This window comes from Dromiciops gliroides, chromosome 6, assembly GCF_019393635.1.
Source record: "Dromiciops gliroides isolate mDroGli1 chromosome 6, mDroGli1.pri, whole genome shotgun sequence".
In the NCBI taxonomy this organism is placed as follows: Eukaryota; Metazoa; Chordata; class Mammalia; order Microbiotheria; family Microbiotheriidae; genus Dromiciops; species Dromiciops gliroides.
The window spans coordinates 230,572,366-230,594,200 of record NC_057866.1 but is presented as its reverse complement, the minus strand read 5'-3'; the positions used below and the strand labels follow the sequence as shown (position 1 = coordinate 230,594,200).

General features: G+C 35.6%; 1 protein-coding gene across 4 annotated transcripts in view; it reads right to left on the bottom strand.

Annotated features, from left to right (window-relative positions):
• TBCK (TBC1 domain containing kinase) overlaps positions 1 to 21,835 on the bottom strand; it is a 285,598-nt gene that overhangs the window by 144,523 nt on the left and 119,240 nt on the right. For all 4 annotated transcript variants that reach the window (XM_043971552.1, XM_043971551.1, XM_043971553.1 and 1 more), the window contains 5 exons: positions 20,649 to 20,711; positions 19,981 to 20,107; positions 17,076 to 17,126; positions 13,917 to 14,000; positions 3,277 to 3,362 (listed from right to left, as the gene is read on the bottom strand). In XM_043971552.1, coding sequence (XP_043827487.1) covers positions 3,277 to 3,362; positions 13,917 to 14,000; positions 17,076 to 17,126; positions 19,981 to 20,107; positions 20,649 to 20,711 — 411 coding nt within the window. The remainder of the gene's footprint in view (positions 1 to 3,276; positions 3,363 to 13,916; positions 14,001 to 17,075; positions 17,127 to 19,980; positions 20,108 to 20,648; positions 20,712 to 21,835) is intronic.

Below are 21,835 nucleotides of genomic sequence, written 5' to 3'. Positions count from 1 at the left end.
ATATGTGACCCAGAATGCATTAGAACAGCATTTGCCACATGAAGTATACATGACCTTAATATGTATATCTATGTATGTTATACATAGACACATAAAGCACTAGGCATGTCACTTAATTTCTCAAGGCTCTATGCAGGTCTTTAACACTGGTATTTGCAAAAAGATTATAGAAAGAAGTACCTTTCAGATCTGAGGCAAGAGTGAGGATTCTTAACCAAGTAAGGTATAAAATTAATCATAAAAGGAAAAATATATATGTTTAATTATATAAAATGTATTAAAAGTATTTGCACAAACAAAATCAATGCAGCTCCAGACCAGTAATCATTGGAGTCTAGACTTAGAGCTAGAAGAGACATTTGAAGCCATCATATCCAAGACTCTCATTTTACAGATGAGGAAAATGAAACACAGAGAGGTGAGGTAATTTGTCCATGGTCACAAAGCTAGTAACTTTCTGAGGAAAGATAAGTAGCTAGGTCTTCCTGAATCTAAATCCAACTCTCTATCCACTACTGTACACTGCCTGCAAAGTGAAAAGGACGCCAACAAGACCAGGAGCCATTCTCCAGTAGATCAGTGGTCAAAAAAATGATTACAAATTTTTAGAAGAAGAAATACAAATGGCTAGAAATCATATAAACAACATTCCAAATCATTCATAAGTGAAACATGGCTCACAACTCTGAGGATTTACCTTATTACCTTCAAAATGGTAAATGTGATCAAAGGTGAGAATAATCTTGGAAGGACTATAAGAAGGCTATAAATGAAAGTGGAATGTTGCATAAACTATCCAACTTTTTTCTTTGTGGGTCAGTTTTGCTTAAACGTATTTGTTACAAGGGATTATTCATTTTGGAGGACATAAATCAAGATATAAGATGTTATGAAACATATTCATCAATTAAAAATAAAACGAGGAGTTTGAAATAGCTCTAACAAAGTCTGACTTGTGGGTTTAAATCACGGCTCTGACAATGGATATATGGTCTTGGACAAGTCACTCTTCTCACAGAAACTATGCCTCAGTTTCTTCAGTTAAAAAATGGTGGGGCAGCTAGGTGGTGCAGTGGATAAAGCACTGGCCCTGGATTCAGGAAGACCTGAGTTCAAATCTGGCCTCAGACACCTGACACTTACTAGCTGTGTGACCCTGGGCAAGTCACTTAACCCCCATTGCCATGCAAATAACAGAAAACAAAAACAAATAAAAAATCAACTAGTCCATCTGGGGCAGCTAGATGGCGCAGTGGATAGAGCACTGGCCTTGGAATCAGGAGTACCTGAGTTCAAATCCGGCCTCAGACACTTAACACTTACTAGCTGTGTGACCCTGGGCAAGTCACTTAACCCCAATTGCCTCACTAAAAAAAAAAAATGGTGACAATAATATTTGTTCTCCATCTTAATCAAAAAGTGCTAAATAACTAGATTATTACTACAAAAATAAAGCAAATTACCAAAAGCAAAGACACAATGATAGAAATGAAAGGACACACGATGGTAAGATGAGGATACTAAGAAGCAGAGAATGACCAAAATTACACAGGAGTCTAGGGCCATTTAATACAAGGAGAAAAAGTCCTCGTGAACTTCAATAATCCTAAAGAATATACAGTATAATAACTGATGTTTGTAATGACAGTCATAACTCATCAAGAAAAGATTCAATTACATTCATTAGCTGTTGTTTAAAAAAGTACAGAAGTGTTTAGCAGAATTTCCCTCTTCTCCCCATCCCCAATATTATAGGGAACAATCTGAAGCAATCATTTCAAAAGAACTGTTCATGCTCTCCCTGGAGGCAGACTCTAATCTAGTAGTCAATCAACAAATATTTTCTTAGAACCTAAGAATTATATTGTATCTGAAGCACGGAAAGATTTCCATAAAAAAATGCAAAAAGACAGAGATTTGTCACTTAAAGGAGTAAGCTTCGAATATATTTATCCTAGAACTTTTTTGACTGATTGATTAGAATCCATAGGCAGAAAAAACATGATAAACAATAGTTTCATCATGATTACTTCAGACTTTTACTGTTCTTTTTCTAAGATATTCAACATTTCCATTTTCATGAAAAAGCAAATGAAATATCAAAAGCAACAAAAGGGACTTTTTAGTGGTGGTATAGTGTACTAAAAGAAGCTGTAGAGTAGGCGGTCTTAATCTTGGATCTATAATATTTTAATAACTGTATTTCAATATAATTTGTTTCCTTTATAATCCTGTGTATCTTATTTTATGTATTTAAAAACATTCTGAGTCCACCAGACTTCCAAAGGGGTACATGATATACAAAAATGTTAAGGGCACATTTTCTAGAGATATTCTAACATAAATATTGTTCTAATATAAATTTATATGCTATCTTTATGCCAGGCAGTTTTAAAGTCCTGAGTCAACCTATTCTAAAGTGGATAAATAAGTTAAATGGTTTGTGATGGGAAAACATAATATGTTAGATGTTTCGAGCACGTTCATAACTAATCTGACAATGAGAGGCAGAGGACCTGAGTTTCAATCTTGTCCCTGCTACTTGAACTAACTGGGCCTAAGTTTCTCATCAAGAAAATGAGGGGTTGGGGCTGGAAGGCCTTGGAGGCTCCTTCCCATTCTAGACCTGGGATTCCATAAAAGCTTTGAGGGCGCAGTTATTGTTCAGCAGTCATTTCCTGGTCTCCTCTCTATCTTCTGTATGGTATATTTCTGTATCACAAACATGCTTGCATTAATGGTGTTTTGGAAAGAATCTGGAAAATGGCAACAGATCTCATCCCAGATGTGCCGATAATTAGGTCATCAACCTTGAACACTTTGCCATGAGGGCTGTAGTGTTTTCATGAGGAAATGAGTGGGGTGAACTGGCCAGCCTCTAAGGCCCTGTCTAGTCCTGACACTCTGTAATTCTAAAAGTGCCTCCTTATGGCCCAAGAACCAAACACAAATTTTACAAAGTACATCTTAGTGCTCTACAAATACTTTAATTGACTTGTTGTGAGACTTTTCATAAGGAAAAGTCATGCCAAGGAAAACAGAAGGCCTTTTCTTTTCATGTCAGAATTTATAATAGTGATAATGATAATAACAAAAAGGAACCTCCTCCCATGAACTCCCTGACAGAAGACTTTCATTATTAACAATGGACTTGTTCAGATGCGAACCTCCCACTCCACGAACAGGATTTTTAAAAACACTCCATTGATTCTCCTCCTCTGCTTTTCCTTCCCAAGCTCCATTAACCACCATTTAGAAAAATCTCCTAATACTTACATCTGGTATAAAGCCAATCTCGTTGAGATGGTTACTCAGCTCCGGGTCATGGAATGCAATCATCTGAGAGAACACCGTCAGATACTCTGAAATTACAACAATGTTTAAGACAATTGTCACTAGTGGAAGGAATGGGGGAAAAATCTCAACCAGGAACACCATTCACACAATTAGCACCTTGCCCCACGAATCACTTTGAAAAGAATCAGGTTTCCTGAATTTTTCTAGGGAGAAAGGTGGGTGCTTCAGAGAAGTAATGTTGACAGTTCCCCCATTTGCTACCCATTTGACTCAGTTACCAGAAACTGAAAAATGAATTACCTCATATCAGCTAAATAATGCCACTGACTCATTTTTCTGGCTCCCCGTCACTCATGTATTACTTCGGTTCTATAGAATATATAGCAGAAATGGGATAGATGGATATTTCCCTACTGAATTTTCCTTAAACCAATTTTTAAAAATTTTCTGAAATCAATACAGAAGATTTTTATAGTTTCTAAGAGGATAATTTGAACAAATCTAAAAAAGTTACAAAATCATTTCACTTTTAGTTTATATCAATCTAAGATTTGTATTTGACATATCCATTAGCTCCTTTTGACAATGTTCAAATAGACCGATTCCTATCCCAACATTACCATTTCTCATAGAGTTAAGGAAAATACTCTCCTTGTCTAACTGATTTGTTATGCATAAATTTGGTACGTTTGGGGTCTTGAGGGCATGTAGAAACAATCCATCATGATTTCTTGTTTTTAGGTTGAAGGGACACCAATATGATGAAAAAACAAACTTATACAGCTATTTAAAACTGCCTTCATTAAAACTACAGTTACATTTATCAAACCAAGATCTATCTACTTAAACTGATCTCTAAGATGCTGAGAGCAGTTCCTATCAGTTTGCATCTTTCTACTTTAAGAGTCCACACTTCCCTCCCCAAGGCTTATTCCCCAGTTCCTTTAATCTTTCTAGAAAACTTCCATTTTCCTGTCTTATTTCTGAGGAAACAATGTATGTTACGATTATTCACAAATTCTCTCAATGGTAGGTGTGTCTTAAGTATAGTCACTCATCTTACATATAGGAAAATGGAGGAAAGGATTTGATATGCGAATACCACATAGCAAAGTAACAGCAGTACAGCTGAACTTGGGATCTATTGGGGGAACATGCAGATGCTTAAATAATACTTGAAAGGAATAGTTGCTCATCTTTATTGGTATTCACTCTTGGCATCCACATAACTTTTCTCAAGTCTACAAGTTTAATAAATTGCTATTACTATACTTACTGTATGCCAGGCACATGCTAAGTGTTGGGGATACAAAGAAAGGGAAACATAGTTTCTGACCTGAGGAGTTCATTTTCTACCAGGGATTCCATTGATAGATTTAAATGAGTGATGTGTTGCAATGCAGATCTGAAAGTCACAGGGCCCTGCCAAGTTTAAGTTTCCCCTTCCTTCTCTATACAATTAGCAATAGCAAATTTGAAGTCAATTTACCCAGAAGCTAGAGGTAAGTAAAGTCAGTAATCACATAAATTCAGCTGTACGTTGTGAAAGCAGAACTGTTATTAACTTCTAAAAAATACATTTGATTTTAAGAAGAAATTCATGCCCGGGGCAGTTCTGCACAGATATTCTCAAGTTTGTTAAATATCAACCTTATTTGAATAGTCAGGCTCATAAAATATAATTACTGTGCAGGATTACATGGTTAATTAAAAGTCTATTGAAGACACATAATCCCTTACGGAAATGTATCTTTTTGGTTCAGCCAAACATTGCTGCCTGAAATTATATCATATGTAGTATTCCACTCCATTTTTTGATATTCTATATCTATAAGCCATTAACTTGTCTTCCATCTTTCTTCATATAAGGAAATAAGGCTAGCATAAACTTTATTTTAAAACACTTTTGGCATAAAATTTAGTTGCTTAGGATAGTTTATGAAACAAGATGGATTCAAGCCTTGTACTTTGCAAAGCTTTCTATAAAAGGTGATAAAACTGTAATGATGTAATCAGCCACAATGCATGCTATCATATTAAAACTGCTCCAGAAAAATATTAAAGAATTTCATGTAGGAAATTTAACATATTTTTCTCCCCACTGAGAGGTGAAATCTCTGTCTCCCTCAATATCTCATGCTTCTCTGACCTTAAAAATGTTTATCATTCAGTAGAAATATGAGATGTTATTAAATAAGAGACTCAGGAGGATTTGTAGTAGCCACAAGATGTATCTGGTGCCCTACATAACAATCATGTATAGAGTGCTTTGAGGTCTGCAAAGAGCTTTGCAAATAGGATATCATTTTAGTCCTCAAAACAACTTTGGGAAGTAGGTGCTATTATTATTCCCAATTTCTTTTTAACTTTAGCAGTATGTATTCAAGCAAGTTCTATGTTATTTATTGCACAAAACCCAAACTACTTCTAATAATCATCTTGAATTTTTTTGCATTTTAATTTCACCAAGTTCTTTTGTAATTAGGATCAAGACTAAATACCTGGAGCATTATTCAACAGACTCCTCTCATCTCTTTTCAATAATTTATTTGCCAAAAGAAAACAGTATTATTCCTTTTAATCTTTCCAAGAATGGCAATTCTGTCTGTCATTTAAAACTATTCCTTTTGTATCTTTTACATCTTTTTAAAAAGGAAATCTGAAGGGAATGTAAGGATTTTCACATTGACATTACATTTATGTGTGGATGTGCATGTGTGTGTGTGTGCAATTGTTTAAAGCAAAGCCATCTGTTTGTTCCAATATACAATTTCACATAACAGATGTAGAACCAAAGATTTCAGGAAGCCCCACATGGCCAATCTTATTTTTTCCTCTCTGATCAAACCTTCAACTATCCCCATTTTAGTGGGGGTGGGGATGAGATGAGAGAGTGAAGTGACATATTTAAGGCAGACTATTTCCTTTACTCTCACAGATCAAAAAGTGAAATTTTCAGCTGTTTGACTATTTATTATTTTCCATTAAGTTGCCAACTTCTTCTGGAGATGAGAAATACAGATATATACGCATATATTCACAAATCCCTTGTCAACTGTTTGCCAAAAACCAAGACATTATGAGACATTTGTGACTCATAACGCTGTAAAAGGGGGCCAAAATGATTGCCCTGCAGATGAACCCAAATTAAATTACTTCCCATTAGAAGTCGTGCCAGCTGATTCTTTTTGGATAACTAGACAAGGACTCAGGAGATCTCCGTCAGACCCTACATATGTGAGGAGGTGAAAGGTTAGAGTTTTGACAGAGAAGATGGATTGTTTGGGATGACTTCTGTGAGTCTTCCCCATTCCTTATACAGTTTTTCAAGTGACACCAGCAATTGAATAATCCCTCTTGGGTTTTGTGAGAGATCTGCAATGACCCACATTCAACTCCTATTCTTTTATTCCCAGTGAGACCAAAGCCTACTATGACTTAGGACAGGTTTCCTTAGTCACCCTACTCAGGGTGTGTGTGTGTGTGTGTGTGTGTGTGTGTGTGTGTGTGTGTGTGTGTGTGTTTGGGTTTTTTGAGAACTGCAGACTTTCTTGGAAAATAAATCCTTTAGTGGGGCAGGTAGGTGGCGCAGTGGATAAATCACTGGCCCTGGATTCAGGAGGACTTGAATTCAAATCTGACCTCAGACACTTGACACTTACTAGCTGTATAACCCTGAGCAAGTCACTTAACCCTCATTGCCCTGCAACAACAAAAAAAAAAAGAAAGAAAATAAATCCTTTGATTTCCATTATCCTTATCATTATCCTCATATATATTAATGTTATGTGTGTTCTAAAGGTATATGATAACTGTCTTCAAACAAGTACCTCTCTTTTGTATGATAAAAAAGCAGTTTGAACAGTCTCATTTTTATCCAGCATATTTGATCATTAATTCTAAGACATTACAGGGTTTAAGAGTCATTTTGTAAAGTTTTTAGATCCCTAATCCTTAAAATGAAGAAATTGGATTATTTATAATGTGCCCTTACAGTACAATCAAAAGCTGTGTGAGCAGAACCAGAAGAACATTGTACATAGTATTATCAACATTGAGTGTTGATCTACTGTGATGGACTATATTCTTCTCGCCAATGCAATGGTACAGAATAGTTCCAGGGAACTCATGATAGAAGAGGATCTCCAAATCCAGGGAAAAAAAAAAAAAGAACTGTGGAGTATAGATGCTGAATGAACCATACTATTTCTTTTGTTTTGGGTGCTGATGTTTTTCTATTTTGAGGTTTTTCGTCATTGCTCTGATTTTTCTCTTATAACGTGACTAATGCAGATATATGTTTAATGTTATTATGTGTATGTACATATATATATATATACATATACACACATACACACACACACACACACACACACACATATATATATATATATATATAAAACCTACATCAGATTATCTGCTGTCTAGGGGAGGGGGGAGGGAGGGAGAAATATCTGAAATTGGAAAGCTTGTATAAACAAAAGTTGAGAACTATCTTTACATGTAACGGGAAAAAAATAAAATACTTTATTAATTAAAAAAAAAAGCTGTGACCATAGCAGTAATTTCTAGAAAACTCGTATATAGAACACACAGCTGAAAACATACAGACTAAAAATAATATTTTTTCCTCTCTTCTCTCACTCCATTGTGCTTTTGTTCAGGTACAGCAACCAGAAGGGCATTTACTAGACAAGCCGAGGAGATAGCATGATTTTGTATCAACGGTAGCCTTTTATTTTGCTTCCACTTCTGTTGATGTTGGAAAGCATTTAATTGCAGCACAATGCAATATGGGGCATGGAAAATGTGCTGGATCAAAGGACTTTACTGTTCAAACTCAGCTCTTCTACTCTGTCCCTGTTTGATCTTGAGAAACCCTTCAAGTTTTTGGTTTCTTCATCTCCAAAATAAGGGGGCTGAATCAGAAGTCATCAAAAATCCCTTCTGGCTCTGCATCTATAACCCTAGGATCATTCTTTTGTCCCATCCCCACACCTGGTCTGCACACCAGGATCATTATCATCCCGTATTTCTTTTGCCTTGCCCAGGTATAGTTGATCATCATTTGGACCCTAACACTTCTGTTCCATCCATGATGACATCAACATACTTTTCCTGGGTTGTAGTTTCTTCTGTAAAGGGCTATGGGCATCACTTGGGTCAGATGCACAAATTGGTTTCTGTTTCTAATGTCTAAATGGCCTCTTGGCTTCTAAAGACCACACATTCTGCTGGATATTAGGCTATTTTAGAGTGTTTCTGAAAACCTCTTCCAAAAGCTTTTCTGGTCTGCTTATGAATCTAAACTAGAGGGGAACACCCACTGTCTATCGTCAGGTCATGTTACTTTAATTGGGGTTAAAACTGATTATTTGATGATAGGAATAAGACGTAAGAATCCTAATTGAAGTTTGAAAATTATCACTTTCCTAAAGATAGCAGGTTTTGTACCTAAGAGATACTGAGCTGGGAAGATTGAAGACACCTGCTTTTCTTCATCCACATAAATGAGTATTTGCGGATAAAGTACATATAGCAATTCAGAATCATTTATGAGTACTTAAGCATTATTTTTCAGGGCAAACCTTAAAATGAAGCTTTTCATGGTGTCATTAGTATGCAAATGAAATAACAATGAAAGTTTTACGTATCCATTAAGCTACTAGTGAATGGGGTAATCAGTTATTTCTCTAAGGTCAGGTAAAAAATTAAATGCATAGAAAACTGTGCAATTTGCACATTCTGCACAATTTGCAATTTAATCTTATCTATTCCCATGACATTTGATTTTTCCCAAATATAAGAAAACTTGTGCAGGGGGAATTTATGCCATCTGAAACCATTAAAATAAGTGTGTGTGTATGTGTGTATGTGTGTAGAAGGGGAAAACAGGGTCTGTACCTGTGTTATTATTTGGGGGGGGGACATATTCATGATGTAAAAACTCCCTCCTTGGTCTTTGAGAGAAGTCTGTGGGCATTGAGAGGTTAAGAGATTTGCACACGGTAACATAGCCACTGTGTCAGCAGCAGAACATGAACCCATGTCTCCTTGAACACCATCCTGATAAGTCTCCAGTATTATATAATTCTAAGTTTATTATTTAGGTAATACCTCTGTTTTACATGTATTAAAGGAATGTTTTTCTAATTAACATGGAAATAAGTAGGAAAGAGGTAAAGATTTCTAATGCTAGGATATAAGCAGAGAGATGAAATATTCTTCCCAAGTTATTTCTTAAAGTAACTTTTTACTTCTTGGAGAAAATATATCATCTTTTGTCCTTCTAAGTTAGCCAAAATTTTTTTAAAATGATATTTATTCTAATATTTAAAATATAAACAATGAAAATTTCAAAATTAAACATAAAATCTAGCATTTCAAGTGCAAATTTTATCAAATGTGATAAGTGAAAAAACTAAAGAGTTTTTATAAACACTAATTGATCATGTAGATGCTGATATGAGATCAATATAAAAAGACAAGTTCAACTGAATTATTAACCTACAATACATATGGGATTATAGTCCTTTTGGAAAATTTCTCCATTATACCTCATTTCACAGTTTCTTAGAAACTTTAGCTCAAAATATTACTTTTTTAAATTAAGGAAATAAAGACTGTCTGTTTGCATGTCTTTTTTTAAAAAAGCATTTGTTAGTTATTATTCCACTATTCAATTGGTGATACAAGTCCATTTTCAAAAATATAAACTTCATTTTAATTTGCATGCTTGGGAGACCTTAAACTAATTCCCACAGAGGAAATCATTCATTTGGAATTTAAAAAAATCCTGGAAAAATGTAATCTTCAATCAAAATCTTTGCAATATTTTTGAAACACAATTGCACTTAGAACCTATTATAAAAATAACTAATGGTATAAAGGGACTGCCAGAGGTATTAATTATGTTATACCCCAGGATAACGTGCTACAAACTCAGATTTCTTTTTGACTTGTGACCCATTTGAGTGGCAGTGAGCATTAAGGATATTTTAAAAGTCAGCGTTACCAGTGATGTTATATTCTTGTTTGTGCTGAACACAAAGAGAAAAGACAGAAGGAAAAACAGACCCAAGAAGGAATGAGAGCCTAGAGCCAATAAGGAACCTAATTATTTTGTAGAGTTCCCTCCCTAATTTTTATGGAAACCATTCCAGATATATCATAGGCCTAAATTACTCCAAATTTTGTAACTTTTTCTCCTAAGTACTATTCTATTGTTTAATATAGATCTAAGCTGGATTTAGGTCTTTAAAGAGCACATGACAAATGCCAAATTTGAAAAAGGATCATTGCTAGCCCACTGTCCCATTAAGTATCACATACCATTTTTTATGATAACAATAAATTGCTCCTATATCATTACTCATTTCCTTTCTATTGTACAAAGGTGAACATAAGGTAGTCTCTATTTTCTACCTTTAAAGTTTAGTATTAGGCCCTAGTTACCAGGTGACTTCCCTAAAACCACTAACATTTTAATGCTGTCAACTCCACTTTAACATAGTGCTATTAGCAAACTTATTAACAAGCCCTCAGCTCTGAAGCTCAAGCCACAGAGAACTGTAAACATTATACCGATCATAGATCTGTAACACAACTCATGCCCTCTAAGGTAGCATTGAACTACCCTTTAAAATTGAATGTGTTCTTCAACCTCTGAGATGCTACCCAAATCATCTTAATGTATTTAACTGATCAGTCTCAACTTGTACAAACTCAACTCCTCATTTTCCATAAAATTCATGGTTCTTTTCTGTGTCCTTTAGAAAACTACCTTAAATTAACCCCATCTATTATCCAGACTAAGAATATTTAGTCACATTCTACTCTTTTCCCTTTAATTCTGTGATTGTTTGTATGTGTATGTCTCCCTTAATATTCTACAAGTTCTTGGAGCACAAGATGTTATAGATATTTCCTCATCTATAAAACAAGGGAGTTGGATTAAACGATATCCAAGATCTAAATCTAACCTATGACTGTGTTTTATCTTTCTTATGTCCCTTCAAGCACCCTGTATAATTCCATGTATATAATACATGCTCAATAAATACTGGCGGGGTTGTCTTTTTAAAAAATCCATTTATAACATTACTCCAGTATAACAATATAAATAGTTTGGAAAGAAAAAATTCTCATAAATTATTTTCACTTCCTGAATATTATTTTTCATCTTTATTTAAATGCTAAAAACATTCACTTCAAATCAGTCATATTTCAATTCTTAAAAACTGAATTTTTAGCTTCTGTTTTGTAGGTAAGTATTAAACGACACTAACCTTTTCTTTGTGGAAAAATAACAAAAGTTGAAGAAATATATCACTATTTTCTAACTATAATATAAACAATGCTGAAAGGAAAGATACTTTGATGAATTCATGATCTTATGCGGTAGGTACTCCTTCCACTGTCAAAAATTAATACATTCTCATCCTGTGTGATTCTTAACAATGTTTTTTTCTATAAATCTTTCATTGAGGAGCCATCCAATGCACCTTCTTCTGGTGTTTTAATATTTTATGGCTCCCTGTACAAAACCCAGACTGCACATAAAGATAGTTTCCCAACTCTCATCACTTGATTAGTCTACAAATTGTCGCAGGATTATAGATTTAAAGAGGGAAGGAACAACTCTCTAGTTTTATAGCTGAGAACTCAAGGCCAAGAGAATTCTTGATTGAAGTGACACAGATATGTATCTGAGGTTCTTGATCATATCTTTTATCTTGCACCTATCAATGTTAATAGACTCCATCCTAGTAATAGCTGTGCTGTTCCATTACTATCTAAAATTATGATTCTTCTGACACTATAGTATTTCATGAGATGCATATCAATATTGCATCCTTGGGAGAAACTACTGTTAAAAATTAGGACTTTTAAGGTAGCAAGCAGTCAATGAAAATGCTGCATAATTTCCCAGATGTTGAATCCTCATGTTCAATTTTGGGCCCAATCTAGCCTCTCCAAGGTATTTGTAAAAATAGATTAACAGAATGGGCTACGCATCTAAAAAGCTACTTTTTTCATCCACTTTTATTTTCACTAGTTTAGATGATCTGATCTCTTTTGAAGTTCACTGTGGAAGCTTTGAAATGTTTTAAGTCTTGAAGTAAACAGTATAATACCATCTGCAAAAAGGAGCATCTAGGGGCAGCTAGGTGGCGCAGTGGATAGAGCAATGGCCCTGGAGTCAGGAGTACCTGAGTTCAAATCTGGCCTCAGACACTTAACACTTACTAGCTGTGTGACCCTGGGCAAGTCACTTAACCCCAATTGCCTCACTAAAAAAAAAAAAAAAAAAAAAAAAAAAAAAAGGAGCATCTAGAGGACATCAATGTCATTTGGGAAAATCTCTTCAGCTAGAGCATCCTCCATTATAAGATGTGTGTGTGTGTGTGTGTGTGTGTGTTTTATAAACTTCACTTGATTGTGATATTCAGGAGAATACTCAACTCAAAAAATTATTTCCTTGATTGCCTCTGTTGCAGAATCTTGTATAATTTTAATGTATGCGTGGGAAGCAACTTATATGAAGAGGGCTTTTAGGGAAGCCCTAATGAGTCAAATGTGTTCTTGAAGTCTAGACATGTTAGACACAGTGAGATTTTAATAGTCTCAACACATTTTAAATCTCAAGGCTAAGGGGACTTCATCTGAACTAAAGTGATTTGTATGATAATTAACAATGTCCAAACCACACAGTCCTTTGAAAGCTCTAAAAATAATTCAAATTGTAGAACAAATTCTATTTGTGAGAGATTCAGATTTGAATTCTACCTGTAAAACATATTAATTACATTACCATGGGTAAGTAACAACACCTCTGGGGGTTAGTTTTTTGATCTGCAAAATGACGATGACAGACCTGCAGAATGTGTCTCAGAGGGTAGCTGTGAGGTTCAATGAGATAATGTAAGAAAAGTATTTTTGTACATGTCAAAACCCCTTCTTGTTCCCCCCTTCAGTCCTCCCTCCTTCTGCCACCTAGTCACTGGCCTGCTTTTTGTTCCTCACATACAAATCTCCATCTTCTACCTTAAAGCCTTTGTACTGCATGCTGAGCAAGACTCCTAAAAAAGGCCTTTCTTTAAAAAAGAACTGTGGAATTTAGATGCAGATCGAACCATACTATTTCTATTATTTTTTTGTTGTTGTTTTTGTTTTTTGAAGTTTTTCCTTTTTGCTCTGATTCTTCTCTCATAACATGACTAATGCAGAAATATGTTTAATGTGATTGTACATATATAACCTATATCAGATTACTTGCTGTCTTGGGGAGGGGGTAGGGAGGGAGAAAAATTTGAAACTAGAAATCTTATAAAAACGAATGTTGAAAACTATCTCTAAATGTAACTGGAAAATAATAAAATATTTATATGGAACAAAGAGGCCTTTCTTGAATCTCCCAATTGATGGGTGCCTACCTTCCCCAAACGACTTTTTATTCATTTTGTATATATAAATGAGAGCTGTGGATATTCTATACATGGTCATACACACACACACATGTTGTTGCCTCCATTTGAACATAAGATCCCTTAGGGCAGGAACTGTTATTACTGTTATTATTTACCATTAAATAAAAGACTGGAATGCTGTTCACTTACCTTGTATGACATGTGAGTTGTCTTTCAAAAAGAAGTTATACAGGTATTTTGGGATAAAAGCAGACATACAAGCATAAGCAAGAGCTAAAAAAAGAATTGGGAAAAGGCATATAACAAATTAGACAAAGGGACCTAAAACCAATATTATGAAAGTGGCAAAGACTTATCAACAAAAAAGATAATCATATTTGATCCTTTCAAGTTTCAGATTATTGAAATCACCCTTTTTCACAGTGTTATTTTAAACTAACAATAAAAAACTTTCAACTGGAGGAAATTCCCAAAGCTATAGATGATCATTACTAATAAACTCTACAAACCCCAGGAGACTCAATATATGCCACATAATATATATGAAATATACTCTACGAATGTACAATCTAAGAATACTGGCTAGAAGTATTTAAGGAGGTTCTGTGGCAAAAACAAAGACAAAACGAAACAAAAATGCTTCCCTTCATACATTTCTTTATATTGACTTTCTATTGTATATTGATATATGGAAATGTAAATAAGAGAAAGTAGGTAACTCTTTAAAGTTAAATATGTGGAAATCTTCCAGAAGGGCAGGTATAAACATAGATGATTACTCTTTTTTATTTTTTATTTTTTTAGTGAGGCAATTGGGGTTAAGTGACTTGCCCAGGGTCACACAGCTAGTAAGTGTTAAGTGTCTGAGGCCGGATTTGAACTCAGGTCCTCCTGACTCCAGGGCCGGTGCTCTATCCACTGCGCCACCTAGCTGCCCGATGATTACTCTTAAGAAGAGGCTGCACCTAAATAAAACTCGAAGAACTCAAAGTACAAGGAAATGCTATCACAGGGGTGCTTCCTTGGCTAACACACCAAATTGTAGGAAAATAGATTCCCCAGGTTAGAGCTTAAGTGCTTCCCCCTAAAACTAGGGAAATTAGAAGGTGTCAGGTCACTCCGCAGAACTTTTAAGGAGAGAGTTTCAGGGACTAAGACGTTTAGAAGATTGGTAACAGATGAAATCACATCTCCACAATGCTCTTCCCCCTACAAAGTTACAGATCATGTGTATAGAAACAGGATGATATAGATGAGCAATTCAGGAAATAGATTATGAGTCTGGAACAGAGGGGCATTCTAGAATAGTGATGGGGCCAGGGCAGGGCTTCAATTATCCAAACATATACTCAAACTCTATCTTAAGCTAATAATTTCTTGACTTGCCTTAACAATAGTTTCATCTTTCAGAAAGTAGAGGAACTTAACTTTGTAAACTTTTATTTAGGATCTAATTCTCACCAATTTGAGTGGAAATGAGGGGAACCTTGAAAGCAGGGAAAGTTTCATTTTTGTCTTTGCTCCTTATACTTAGCAAAGTGCTTGGGAATGAGGAGGCAAAGTATGGTGAAAAGTAGATTTCCTCAATAAAAAAAAAATGACAACAGATGCTTCTAACTATAGTCCAATAAGGTTTACTTTGTTAATTGGGAAAATTCTAAAATGTGATATTTAAAACAGGAGTTCTTATTCTTTTTTGGAAGTGTCATAGACCCCTTTGTAAAGCTAGTGAAATCTATGGACCCCTTCTCAGGATACTATTATTAAATTTATAAAACAAAATATATAAAATTTCAAAGAAAATCAATTACATTTAAATAGGTATTAAAATGCTAAAATCATAGAACTGAGGTTAAGAACCCTTTATTTAAAGTGATGATCAGTGAATATAGAAAAGGAAGCAATGATCACAAAGATTCAGCCTGACTTCCTCAAAAACAAGTCATGCATAATCTTATTTCCTCTTTTTGATAAGATGACAGGTGTAGATCATAGAAGCGTTGCAGATATAGTCTACATCTATTTGAAGACAGCATTTGATAAAGCTTTTCATGTTCTTCTTGGGGAAAAATAGACAGTAAGAAAAATAGACAGTAAGGAGTAGTTATTCTATCAACTTGGAAGGTCTCCAATGGAGTGGCCCAGGAATTTGTGCTTGGCCTGGGGTTACTTAACATTCTTACTAATGATTTGGATAAAGTCCAAGATGTAAAAGCTTTCAAATGTGGATATGACATAATGGTGAGAAAGATAGAAAACCCAACAAATGACAAATATTGGAACCAAAATGACCATGACAGGTTAGAATGTTCTGTTGAATTTAATAAGATGGAATTTAAGAGAACTAAATGTAATGACTTACACTTGAGCTAGAAAAATCAATTTCATAAAAACAAAATTGTCTAGATGGATGTTTATATGTAAAAGTATATTAAGGTTTTAAAAGCAAGCTTAATATGAATCAATTGTAAGGTGTTGGTAGATAAAAAAGCAAAGCAGTCTTGGGCTGAGAAACAGAGGCACAGTGCTCAATACTAATAAGGTGATCATAACTGCAATGTTCTTTGTCCTGTTCAGACCACATCTGAAGTACTGAGTTCAGATCTATGGAATCAAGTTTTTGGAAAATAATCGATATTCTGGATAGCATCTAAATAAAAGCCACTAGTATGGTTAACATCCACAAGGTCCCATCTTATAAGGAATGACCAAAGGAACAAGAGAATGTAAGCCTATGGATAAAAGAAGATTTAGGAGGGAACATGAACTTGTTTTCAACTATCTGGAAGTCTGTTTAGTGAAAGAAATTGGTATAGAGGGCAAAACAAGCAACAGTGGGTGAAAGCTGCAAAGAGAGAGCTTTCTGATTGATGGAAACTTGCTCACATTTTGAGCTGGAATGGGCTGTCGCATTGTTTGCTCCTCTTGCTGAAAACCTTCTAGGAAAAGCTGAATTATCACTTACCAGTTTTTGCTCAAATATGCTTTATATTAAATGGCTGCTGAGGCCCTTCCAATTCTGACATTCTGCGAAATACCTAGAAGCTTTCTAGGAAATTAGGTTCTGCACACAAGTTCCCATAAAAAAGGCCCATTTATGACATAGTATATGGCAAATGTTTAGGAGTATAGGCTATATTCTCCCACAAATCTTTATAACTTTCTGGTCAATAACAAAGGATCTTAGGCAAGTACAGTAATTCTCTCAGGACACTAAAATATTTTAAGGGAATAGTGCCACAGGAATTTAATAGCAGCTTTCTACCTAGCAAAGACTTACAGGCTAGAAATGCAATTCAAATATGTTAAAAATTATAAATACATTATTCAAAACATAAAGACGCTTACCTTCATTGTTGAAATTTAAATACAAGAATGGAGCACAGAGAGAATCAAGGCCTAAGAAGAAAAAGAACACTCAAATTTCATTTGATGGAACTACAGGTATATATAATTATCCCCTTCACCTATACTTAATCTATTGAACAAGCATCCCTAATAACATTCAACCAGAAATGCATCATAGTTGATGATTATAGTGTTGAAATATTCTTCCCTCTACCTGTAAAGGAATCTTCAATGCAATACACATTAAAGTGCTTACTATTTGCAAAGTAATGTAATGGACACTTGAGATACAAAAACAAGAAAACAATCCGTGTCCAAGGGACTTATATTCCACAATGGGGAATACTATGCATATACCAATAAGTAAACACCAGACAATTTGTGGAGGGTGAGGCATTAACTCCTGGGGTTGAGGGGAAATCAGGAAAGGCCTTATGTATGAGGTAACACCTACGTTAATTAGGGATTCTAAGTAGCAGAGATGAAGAAAGGCTGAACTGTGGGCATGAAGGATAGCTTGTGCAATGTTTGGGGAAGACAGCACCACCCTAGTTCAGGCCTTCATCCCCTCTCTCCCAAATTATTGCAACAACCTTCTAATTGTCTCCCTGCCTTGATCTTTCCCCTCTCCAATCCATCCTCTACCCAGTTACCAAAGTCATTTTCCTAAAAGGCAGATCTGACCACATTACCCCTTCCCTTATGCAATAAGCATCAAATATAAAATCATCTGTTTGACATTAAGGCCATTCATAACTTGGCTCCTTTTTGCCTGTCCAGACTTCTTATACTTGACACACTCTATGATCCAGCTACACTCAACTGTAGTCATGAAGGACAGCTTGGGCAACGTTTAGGGACTTCGGGCCCCCATCACCTTTCTCCTGGACTGCTGCAACAACCTTCCTCCTGTTCTTCACTCCTGACACTCCATCGCTCTTCACCAGCCTTCCCTCCGAAGGGAAAGGTGGTGACCTTTCCTTTACACTGCATCTATCTGGTATGTAGAATGTTCTGCATATTATCTCCCCCTTTATAATGTGAGCTCTTCAAGGAACTCTGCATCTTGTCCTTGTTTCCTCAGCACTTAGAACAGTGCCAAGTGCATAAAGTAAGCTCCTAAAATACTTATTGACGGACTGACAGTTTGGGTGGAATGTAGGAACTGTTTGCCAAGAGGGACGGAATTAAGGAAAATAATAACTATATATGAAATATAAGCCACCCAGGGAAAGACAAAGACAAAGATGGGAAGTGTAAAAACTTGTTTTCAGCAGCAGGTTGACATGTAGAGGTTGGACAGCCTTAAATCTTGGCAGGCACTAGAGAAATGAGTGGCAAAAACTGAGTGCATAAACCAGGGGCACTTGGTACAAGGAAACAATAGGGGAATTTCATGAATGTTTAATATCTGGATGGTGCTTTCAAGATGGCAAGTTGTTTTTAGACTAATTATCTCAGTTGGGCCTCACACCGACTCTATAAGATAGGCACTACTATCCCCACTTTACTGATGAGGGTACTGAGGCCTAAGACCACCCAACTAGCAAAGTGCCTGGCACAGAGTATACATCTGATAAATATTTATTGACTGAATGATGTAACTACTAATCATATGGGATAAAATTTGAACCCATATCTTCCTAATTCATAAGAAGGAGCTTTTAGGTTGTTTACCTTAAGGCCTTTGCTTCTGATAAATATGAATGGAATAATTATGAGACAATATAATCTTAAAACCATTTCCATATAAGCAATGAAAGAAAAAAAATTTCAAGTCTTCTATTGTTTCCCAGTAGAATCAACTAATTACGACTTCTTACTTCTCCATTTTCCATCAGCTATTCTGCTCGGGCTGATGCCATGGAACATCATGCCTTCCCCAGTTCTTTGTGCAGACTAGCTCAACTGTTGATACTTAATGGATTCTTGACTCCCTTAATTAGTTTGCCCCTCTAATTGGAAGGCTGAGCAATAAACTTCTTCCAAAGCCTTCCTTTATAGGGTTTAGAGGAATATTTTGCATGTAGAAGCAACTTTCCATTTTCCATCAGCAGCTCTGCTTGGCTTGATTCCAGGAAACACCATGGCCCTGCATCACTTACCCCCTGGTTTTATCACTCACCCCAACCCCCACTTCAGCTTCCTTTTCTGTACTTTCTTTCCCTATCAGGTTATAAGTTCTTTGAGGGCAGGGACTGTCTTTCTTTTTCTTGTTTGTATTTAATTTAGCACAGTGCATGACACAAAGTAGGTGCTTAAATATTTACTAACTGAATCTTATTTTTCTAATGAAATTGCTAGCTACTTGTAGCATAATATGTCATGCTTATATTCACTGGGCTACTGACCAAAATTTTAGCAAACTGAAAGAAAAAATTCTTACAATAAATTCTGAAAAAAAAAACATATAGCTTCTCTTGTACACATTAAAAAAGTCACAGATTTGCTATTTTAATTATTTTTGAAATATCAGAGTTTTAATTTCTAAAATTACAGCTTTCTCGTGCTGGAAATGCCTCTGTCCTGAGTCCTCCACCTGGTGAGTCCTACCCAGTATTTCCATTTGAGGAAATGCTCCAGACAGCTATCCTGGTGACTTCTACTTAGTACTATTCCTAGATGTCTGGATTTTTCTACCTTGTCTCACCTCCCTTCTCCTTCCCCTTCCTCATTTTTCAGCTCTCTGCTCTAGGTTGCTTCCCCCATTAGAATGTAAGCTTCTTGAGGGTAAGGAATGTCTTTCTTTTTGTTTATATTTGTGTTTGCAGCACTTAGCACAGTGCCTGGCACATAGTAAATACTTGGTCATTGCAATCCCTTGCTCTCTTGCTTCTCTATCTGGCTATCATCTGCCATACTTACTATGCAGCTTTATGAGAATAGCCAACACTAATCCCCTTACCTTGCCAGTACACGAGATCTGGATGGGAAACAACCCAAGCCTTTAATACCCGCCTAAACTTAGCATGGCCTTCGGGAGATGACAGCAACTCATCATACTGATGGCAGCGTGGAATATCCACTTCAATCTGAAACACAGTTAATACTTGGGGTAGAATTAGGGTCATCCCAGTAATGCTAAATAAACCCCCAAATAAAGAAAGGAATGTACATTTCAGGGAAGACCACCTTTGTAATCTCTGAGAAACAGAAAAGGTAAATATATATATATAGTTAAGTTACTTGAATATCCTGAAGAAATAAGACCTACACTCAAAAGACAAAAGGAAAAAACTTATTTTGTGTTTTTAATATTTTAATTCTATCATACATAATTATAATTTTATGCCAATAATACTGATCTATAGCATCATTATTAATATATGCAGAAGCACAGTTTTCAATTCAGTTCTTTTCTAAATAGAGTGAAACACTTTAAGGTATATAACTTTTAGGGGGAAAAATAACCAGTTCATTAATTTGGAAATTTTTCTATTGCTCAGTTCTGAATCTTGGCTCTATGAGCCTTTTTTGTGTCTGACTGCTATTTTTTGAAGGAGCTTTTTTTCTCCTTATGGATTTATAAGACATGGAAGAAACATTCCAGATCATGTAAGGAGAAACTCATACTTGTCGGTCAGTAGGAATTGGAGTGTCTTTATCGATGGCATCATACTTGGCATGAATAGCGCCCTGAAAATACAAAAAAAAAGGTACTATTATTTCCCAGATACTTTTGATCACTTATTAACATATGGGCCGAAGCATTTAAAAGAGGTTTCTCAAAAGCATGTTACAATCCACATGTAGGAGCCTGCCCATTTGGAAACAGGAGTCACCATTCCAAACTCCATAAAACACAAGTACAGAAACATGTTCGACTCTGCCCACAGGTACAATTACTTAAACTTGACAGGTGACTTCAATCCAAAATCATACTAAAATTTTTCTCAGAACTTGAAGTTCCCACTCTATGCTTATATTACAGTCTGTCTGACCAAGCATGAAAGAATGCTAATGATTAATTATGACAGTAAGTACACTTGAGGTAGTGGGAATCAGGAAAAGTTTAGGGGAGGAACTAGAGTGACAGATGTTTAGATCATAAATTTAGATTGGAAGAGACCCTAGAGGCCAAGGAGTCCAACCTCCTCATTTTATAGATCAAGAAACTGAAGCCCAGAGGTGTTAAATGATTTGCTCAGGGTCACACAGCTCAAAAGCAACCTGAAATGGAACTTGAATTAAGGTCTTCCTAACTCCGAGATTCCTGGGTCCTATGTACTCGACCATGTTGGTGGAGACTGGAAGTTGGCAATATCCACCAAGAGACTGCAGACTAGGTAGAAAGAGGTTAGCAGAAGCAGGTATACAGGGTGACAGAAAGACTGTCAGAGAAAGGCCAGATAGTGAGTTGGCCCATCACCTTAACTCTTAACTTTTGTTTCCTCCTTCCCTCCAATAATTTTCCCCTAATATATTTTATTTCACTATAAATATCTCAATTGTATGTAAAAAGAATTTAACATTATTTTTTAAAATGTTGAGTCACAAATTCTCTCCCTCCATTTCCTCCCCACTCCATGAGAAGACAAGCAATTTGATCTAGATTATACATATGAAGTCATGCAAAGCATATTTCCATATTAGACATGTTGTAAAAGAAAACACAGATTAAGGTAAAAAAAAAAAAGAGTATGCTTCAATCTACATTCAGACTCCATCAATTCTTTCTCTGGAGGCTGACAGCATTTTTCATCATAATTCCTTCAGAATTGTCTTAGATCACTGGATTGCTGAGGACACCTCGGTCTTTC